The following is a 9,252-nucleotide window of genomic DNA, read 5'->3' on the forward strand; positions in this document are numbered from 1 at the left end:
CAAATAAACACCAACGAAATTCCAATATCTCCCATGTGTACCGAATGCTTTAAAATTTAATTTAGTACATCAACAATACGGGTGCGCTAATTATTAGTGTTCACAGATATATAGGTACTAAATCAATTAACGTTCTTAAGAAAAGTCACATCTGCCTACCATATGTGTTTTTTTCTGTTTTACCATTTGCAACTGAATGCGTTGACGATCTATTCTAGTTGACGAGGGAAAAGTTCTTGGTACTACAAGTTAATTGAGTCATTTGTCTTGTTACTGGAATGACCTAGGTTGGGTTTCCTTAATTCTTTTAAATGAAAACAACTTGCATTCAATTAGAAAGATCATATATTTTGTCGTATAATTTCAAAATAGAAGTAAATTAAATTACATTTAAAATAAATATATGCAATGAGGTAGAACATGTTTTAAAAATAATTATAGAATACTTTGTGAATAAAGCTAAAGTTGAAATAAATTAAGTGTATTGCGATATCGAGAAGGTCAAATAAATTTAATTTATATTGAGTATGATGAGGCTGATTTTAATCCATTTATTAACGGCAAAATAAAAAAGCTTAGAAAATATAAAGCAGAATTAATTTATTATATTTTTATATTGAAGTTCCAAAAGTGAATTTATATTTAAATTTATTTGAAAATTAAATCGCAATATATTACAATCGCAATGGACCATAAATTAAGTGAGTCACCGATACCATCGTGAATTCGGTGGAACATTTGCCCACGCCTTCTCAGCCAATATTTTTGCAAAGACAGCATGTGCGAGTTAAGTCGTGCTTCAGTTACTGTGGCGGCGCTGGTAGCAAATTTCGAAGGTGAGGACGATCACCTTAGCGGAAGATCTATGCGGATCTCCAAATCAGGAAGACGTCCGCCTGCACATCCGCAATCCACCAATACTTCCGCCATTTATAATGGATCTAGTCATCCAATAAGGAAACAAAGGTCCGGTACTTTTATAGTGCAAGAGTCGGAATGTTCAGTTACTGTTACTTTGCCTATTTCTTCACCTAAGAAGATGGTGGATTCAGAAGAATCTTCAGCTGAATCGCGAATTGGAGGCTCTTGCTCTCCGTCGCCGATTGTGCAGCAAGAAACGAGCACTACTAGTGAATGTTCTGAAGAAGGTATATAAATGACTAAATGAAAATGAAAATGCCAACTTTTTCGGAAAAGTTTTAAAATTTTAATACGTTTCGGACAACAAAGTGCAATTTATGATTGAGTTTGAATGACATTGGATTTTGTTTACTATATATGGTAGAGCTTGTTTTAATGGTTCACGGGTAAAAAAGTTCACTATCATTATCTCAAAAAAAAGCAAAGATGTGCCACCAGTTATCACCTTAATTCTTACGACATTGATATCAAGGGATAAACGAAAATGTGTCAATATTTATACCAAAAGTATTTTTTTTGTTTGAGCTTTGTATTTAGTTAATGATACCTGAAAATAATTTTCAAGTATACGTTATTTTATTGTTTTGTAAGATGTATTGTTATTTTTCAAGTTAGGTTCAACAGTTTTCTTTTATATACCTTTCATAAAATCTTACAGGTGAATGGGGTAAAAAGGACCAACTAAATCTTTACAATGACAAAGGCTTATAAACAAAAAGAAATACTGAATAAAACATATTAAGTTAAAAAAAAACATTTTACAAGAGATAAATTAAATTTATAGTTATTCTACCTCTGCTGATGAATATTTTTTTCGAAATACCAGATCGAGTTTATATACAACTAGGTGGTGTATGGCATCGTGCCTTAAGGCAAATTGCTGGAACTTCCCGTACTGTAACGAAATGTTCGAGTAATATGAAATGCTTTCAATAGATTATTATAAATACTGTAACTTATATATGTTTACAGAAAACTAAATGAACAAAACTTAATCATTCGAATCTAAAATAAAGGACATAGTCTAATATTTATAAGAATTATATAAACTAAATTGCAAAGTTAAAATTATTTATTTTAACTACAAAAAAAATTTTTTTGGAAATTAAAAAAAAAACTATTTTTTTGCCCGAAAATCATTCATTTCGTCAACACAAGTAGAAAGTTTTTTGAATCATTCAAATCGGATGCTTGATTCTCTCAAAAACTGCGATTTCTTGCACATTTAGCTCGGTATCTCCGAAACTGCTGGACCTGCACCACTTCTCTCCGTCATTACATATTGAATGTTTTTTAGATCATTCAAATCGGATGTTCCGTTCTCTCAAGAACTCAATTTCTATTTTCTGCACTCTTTGCTCCATATCTCTGAAACGGCTGGACCTGTATTTGCCAAAAACTAATCAGCACATCTCCCTATCAATAGGAATCTAATGTTTTTTGAACCATTCAAATCGGTTTATCCGTGCTCCCGAAAACGTGGACGAAAAATTGCATTCATACATGCATACACACACATCCATTTTTTCTGAAGTATGCCAAAATGTTGAGAAACCTTCAAAACGTGAAGAAATGTAAAAATTATCAATTTCGATTTTTGGACGATTACAATAACTTACCCTACGGGAAGTTAATAAAATCTTTATGAAAAATGCTTCCTTAAAATACGTATTTCACATTGGTTAAATATTGTAGCTATTATTTTGTAATATTCCTTTCAAATAAAAAAGACTTAGGATGTTTTTGCCCCCTGGCTGTTCCTTCATACCCGCCTAGAGGCAAAAGGGACAGATGGCAAATTTGAGAAAAATAGTTAAAATGCTTGTATTGTTTTTTATATAATTAGGAATTTACTGGGAATTGTTTGTTTGACACATGTTATGTGTTCCTGGAATGCATTAGATTCAGACAGTATAATAGCTGAAAGTCAAATTGGACCTTTGTGTCCTGTCTTCCTCTATAGCTTTGGAAATGTAGAAAGCCTTGGTGATGTAGGAATATTTTACAATCTGCTAATGTAGGAAAATGTTTTCTAAAGATTGTACTTAGTAGATAGTACTTGTAGCAGGTATTGCGATATGAAATGATTTATTTATAAAGTTGAACATTTATCGTAGGTTTGCGATGCATTGATAGGCATTTTACATAACGTATGTAATATTATAATTATTCTTGCCGATAATTACTACGTTTGCCAACTACCGTTTATAAATTTTATGACTTGCGGTTAATGTACACACGTGTTCCTTGGTAGCTTCTTTATGCTTATTCATATTATACTACGCGTTCGTAACTTCCGCCAGATTCTAAGCACTTCACGTGAATTATAAACAGTTCCAAAATCCTACCAGGACTGTCGTCGACTTAGAACATGGAACATTAAAATCAAAATGAAAGAAAACATATTTATATATTTCTTGGCAAGATGTCCTCATTCCCTAAGCATTTTTTTGAACTACCTTCACTTCCAAACTCTATTTCTTGCAAATAAAAAAAATCTGGTAGTTCTTGCTTTTACGGACAAAGTTTGATTTCCATAGGTTTTACAATATTTTCTATTTTATTAGGGTTTTGATCACTTTTCAAACCGTGTTATAAGGGGCATATGTTTTGTAAATTGTTTAGTTTTGTATTATATTATCTTCATAGAGATAGTTCTTCATAGTGTTTTGTGTTTACACACTACTCTTTATTTTTTATTGCATTTTAGCTACAAATCACCCCTTGTTACTTGATGTTTATTTACAGCTGGAACAAGCATTAAAGTTAAAAATAAATTCAATTTCAAAATACTGATTTTTTATATATTGAGAAAAGTTCTTTTTTCCTGATGTCTTTATGAAGATATGAAATTAAAAGTTGGAATTGGATTATGTTGTTGGATTTTTTAACTCTCTTTTATCTGGAAAATCTATTTTTTGTTTAGAATATGCGAGTTATTTAACGTTCAAAAGGAATTCTTCTTGTTTCTTAATGTTCGACAGTCTATCTTGTGGAGTTTTAGTTCAATTAATTGCTTTAGATATTAGTATGTGTTGCTTCATCTTAAGCGGGTCATAAAATTCGATTCATCATTAATACATTAAATATTCATTAGCACGATTCTTAAAATTATTGCTTAATAATGACAATAGCAATTAATTGAGTTAAAAATAGATTCCAAAGTAATGTGCTGTGAAGTTAATAAGACTATATTTTAAATGTTAATTTATAAACTTTATCTGCGATTGGATATCTGTTATTTTGGCATCACAATGAGCTTTATTCTAAAATATTGTAAATGGTTTTTAAGATATTTATTTGAAAATATCATAGAGAACACCTGGCGATATATGTAACAGAAAATGAGATAATTTAAAAAAATACAACACTGAATTTAAGAATTAAATTTTTAATTCGTGTCAAGCTTGTTACAATAAATTTTCAGATATACCTATTTTTAAGATTATTGCTATTTATGGAATTGTATGATGAAAATGGTTTAAAAGAAGTTATTTAAATATTCATTGTATTTTTTACAAACAAAAAAGTGTTCTTTATTTACTTTTCGAATAAAAAAAATTATTTATTTCTCTGCTTATTTCAGTTAAAAAAAATTTATTGTTTGTGAAGATAATGATTTTTAAATCAAAATAACTATGTTTTGAAATTCACATTGTTTTGAAATTCCTGAAATTTGCATTAAGGCACGATGCCATGCGTCACTAATTAAAATTTTAAATGTTCAATTATCGTATTAAATATAAATAAGGAATTGAAGTAAAAATTGTAGTAAAAATAAGGAACAGTAATAAAATATTCGAGGAACGTTAAATGCTTTCAAGTAGATTATTATAAATACTGTAATTTTCATCATTCGATTTTTATAGACAAAGTATAAGAGTTTATAAATTTGTTGACGACGTTTATATATGGTTACATGAAAAGTAATTACACAAAACCTAATCAAGAGGAATTACATAAATTATTAATATTTACATAAGTATATGAATGAGCTTTAGAATTGTAGCTAGAATTAAAATTAAAATCTTGATCATATTTTCGATACTTAAAAAAAAATTAACAAACCAATCGTTTCTTTGCAAGAAAAATGTTTTTTAAATCATTCAAATCGGATGGTTGATACACTCAAAAACTACCATTTTTTGCACATTTAACACGTATCTCCGAAAAACTAATCAGCACTTTTTCCCATCATTACAAATTGAATGTTTTTTAAATTATTCAAATCGGATGGTCTGTTTTATCAAAAACTTTATTTCTATTTTCTGCACTCTTTGCTCCTTATCTCCTAAACGGCTGGACCGACTTTTGTCAAAAACTGATCAGCGCGTCTCCTTATCAATAGAAATAGAATACTTTTTAAATTATTCGTTGATACCGAAATTGTATCCACACAAAATACGCGTACGCACACACATATATACATCCATTTTTTAAGGTATGCCAAAATGTTCAGAAACCTCTGAAACGTAAAGATATGCAAAAATTTTTATTTTCAATTTTTAGGCTATTACTATAATTTATCCTACGGAAAGCTATAAAAAAGTCATTTATTTATTTATAACCAATTCCTGGGTTAGCGATTTTGATCGAATGTGATGGGTCAAGCCGCATGTGCGGCATTCGCACCAGGCTGGAGAGCTTGTTGCGTACATTTGGCAGCTGGCCAGAGACGCTGCTCAGGGCGCGGCGGCTGGAAATAGCGCTAAGCGCACACCATACGACCATTACATATATCAGTACGCATTATAGCATCTAGATTCCTTCACCATTTTATTGCATTCTTAACTCTATAACTACGACTTTTAACTGCTCTACATGATTCTGAGGTCTGCATAGTAAAATTTTGCACAATAAATTATCACTTGAACTCTTTAATTTTTTGCCATTGTTGAACCGAACAATTGTCTGGAGCTCAACTCAAAGTAATTGTTTTCTTCAGTATTGAAGTATTCGATACTTGCATTACCACGTTTGCAATTTAAAACATGATTCTATATCATATCGTTAATTTCTAACTATATTTTACTGTTCTTATACAAGATAACTGTATCTCTACATATTTTATGCTAACATTATTATATATTTTATGCCTAAAAGAAGTATGCTGTTGAATTTTTATATTGCCCACTTTTAGAATTCAGTATATCTGAATTTATTATAAATCTGTTCACTTACAAACTTCTTCCATGTGTTCCTAGTCGACTTTATTTTTTTTTTAATTTTTTCTTCTCATGTAAGTAGTCGTGTATGTGCGGTTGTTTTCTTTCCGATCATCCTTTCACTTTTGTTTCACTTATTTTACTTTGATGACCTTATGCAGAAAACACGCTTTTACCAATCACAATCGTGTTCAGTAGAGTTCTTTCTTACCTCAATTTTTGCAGAACATTTTGTTAGTACTTTTATAGGTTCGTAATGTTTTCATATTGGTCTATATTGTTATCTCTTCATTTCTCCAGCACATATATGATTTTCGTCTGTCTTGTCTAGAGTCCATGTCTCTAATCTTTATAGATCGACTCTCTGAATGCAATCAGTTTATCAATACGGTCATATTCGCCGTATTTATATATAATGATATAAAGGAGATTATGGAATTTTGCAATAATGTTAAAAAAGATATCGTATTGTAGATCTCTTTATTTAAGTCATATGCGAATGGGGAATGTCCATATATAAGCCATATGGTATTTAACATCCTCTTTATTTTTGGTTCGTGTCCGACTTTTAAGTAATAAAAATGTTATCGAGATACCATGAAATCATTGTGTAAATACACTTCGTCAGTTTTCAAGCTGCAATTCAGATAAAATCTTTCAACTTATTTTACACACGCCCAGACCGCACTTAAATAATGCATATGATTAAGTGTGCTCTTATTTTTATCAAAGTGTTGATTATTAATAACACGTTATTTAATCTTCGATTTTAGCGAATTTTATTTATTGCAAGAGGTATAATTTTAAATTTCGACTTTGAGACTTTTGTCTGCTTTATGTTTTTACATAGAATGAGCTTTTTACGTAAAGATGGAAGATTTCTGTGGGAATTGTTACAATATCATTTTTCAAACCGAATGGGCACAGAAATTAATATTGTCATCGCTAAAATAAATGAGAACAAGTGATAATATATTGCTAGTTCCAATAAAACTCTTAATTAATGCGTGAACACTGGTGATACTGTTGTGTATTGTTGACTTACAAATTGCTTTGATCCTATTTGCGGTACTATGTAGTTAGAAAATTATATTATCGTTGGCTTCTTTAATTATTTAATTATTTTATTTCATTTCTATGCGACCTAAAAAATCTATATTTTTAATAATTAGCGTGAAATTAGGTCCTTGTCTAAATTGTTATCTTATGACACAAACATTCTTATCTATAATAATACTTACTGCTAAAGGTGTTACGTGTGGGATTGAAAAATACTTGCGCTTCATAATTATGTTATGAAACAAAGATAAACGCTATTGTTAACATTACATAACTTATCACTTTTACTTTCCGCTTCAGTATTTAATTCATATTTTATTTATATTTTAAAATAGGGTCGGATTTTTTTAAATTTATTTTTACCAGCCTCGCCTACTTAGAGCATTTAGCCACACCTACAATTTTAAACTGTCTTTATTATATCATATTATATGTCCAGTACCGGATTTGGTACCCTGGGGCACTGACAAAACTGTCGCCCCATCACTTAAATAGTTTTTATGTCTCATTTTTCTAAAATTAAAATAACTATATGATTGCAAAAAATATTACGTATTACATACTATAATAATGTAACCAAATATTTATATTAATATTAATAGGACTTTATTGTATTTTTAAGTCTTCTTGGAAAAAATCTGTGGGCTATATATTTAAACAATAAAATAAATAAATATTTGTTCTAACAAATATAATTATAAATTTTTACTAAGGACTTTCTTCATAAACACATTCGACGAACTTCTTAAATTCCTGTAGGATATGTTATTTAAAGTTAAAATTAAAAATGTAGTAATCGCAACAAAATCGAAAATAATTTTTTGTATATCTTTGCGTTGCGTATTCAAGGTTCCTGAACATTTTTTTCTTACTTTCCAAATTTTGCTGCCTCAGAAAATTTTCTGCGCTGTCCTTACTGTAAATCCAGCACTGACTATATTTATTATACATTTACTAGCTTTATTATATCATATGCTATCTTTATATATCCTGTACTATACAATTTTCTTCATTCATAAATCCAATACTATTTAATTTCTTACTAAAATCTACTTAATTTCAATCCAATAAATCAAATGTTTATTCTGTAAGTTGAACTGGTGACTTGAACCGAGTATCCCTGGCGGGCATGCTACTGACTGAGCTATATTCCAGTCACAGCGTCGGATGATTTAAGTATAGTTCCAAATTCACGACAGTTTATAAAACGGTATAATTTATGAAGCTTGTTAACTTCATCATAAATCATTTTGGCTCTATAAATAAAAATAAAAATTTAGGACCCAGACTCTGGGTTTCAGATAGTCCAGTCACTATAGTAAGTTTACCTCGGAATTCGAGATACCCAGCTGTAAGTCTGTAAATACTTATATATTGACACCCTAAAGTTGTCTCAAACCTACATATGGTATTGACACCGTACTAGATGTAGGTTTTGAGACAAATTTAGGGTGTCAATATATAAGTATTTACAGACTTACGGCTGGTATATCGACTTCCGAGATTCTTACCTAATTTAAGCTTAAATGACTGGACCAAGGATGGTGAATACGTTTTCCGAAAAAGTTGGCATATTCTTAACATATACTATCAAATGATGCACTGACCCTGCTCCTAATCATCGCAGACACATCTACATGTAGCGATGCTGATTTCACATGGATCTGCTCCCAACCGGAGTCGAGTCCTCCGCCAAACTCAACTAGTCACAAATCAAATACTCAATCGCATCAAAATCTACGTAAAGCAGGCAGTTCTTCGCCTTCAAATGCTTTGCAGCAGGTAAAACACAACCAGGAACCTACTGCGCGCAGTTGTGGAAGTTTAGACCGAAGACGTCCGGCGAGCAGGGCTTTGCGCGACCAAAAATCGCGTTCGACGCACACTCTGCGGTGCGACAATTGGAGCGACTCGACAAATTCTAGAGAAAGCAGGTTGCCTCTTATCGTTTGTTTGATTAGTAACAATGGCTTCTTAATGAAGCTTTAAATGCGGATGTCCACGGTGGTGTATTATTATTTTACAATTGTAATAACGACTTCAACTTATCTCTAATTTGTAACATCAATATTATGTGTACGAAAGACGTTTGGCTGTAGTGATAATC

General features: G+C 30.8%; 1 protein-coding gene across 1 annotated transcript; it reads left to right on the forward strand.

Moving 5' to 3' along the window:
* Positions 1–778: 778 nt before the first annotated feature.
* LOC113390808 lies at positions 779–9,092 on the forward strand (the record flags this gene model as incomplete). The annotated part of the gene is made up of 2 exons (XM_026626901.1): positions 779–1,148; positions 8,773–9,092. Coding segments are annotated over exons 1-2 (690 nt in total), but the record flags the coding sequence as incomplete, so codon positions are not given.
* Between the last annotated feature and the right edge of the window lie 160 nt (positions 9,093–9,252).

Source organism: Ctenocephalides felis, unplaced genomic scaffold (genome assembly GCF_003426905.1).
Source record: "Ctenocephalides felis isolate EL2017-DRISC unplaced genomic scaffold, ASM342690v1 CF-g0.4_SCAFFOLD_03632, whole genome shotgun sequence".
Taxonomy (NCBI): Eukaryota; Metazoa; Arthropoda; class Insecta; order Siphonaptera; family Pulicidae; genus Ctenocephalides; species Ctenocephalides felis.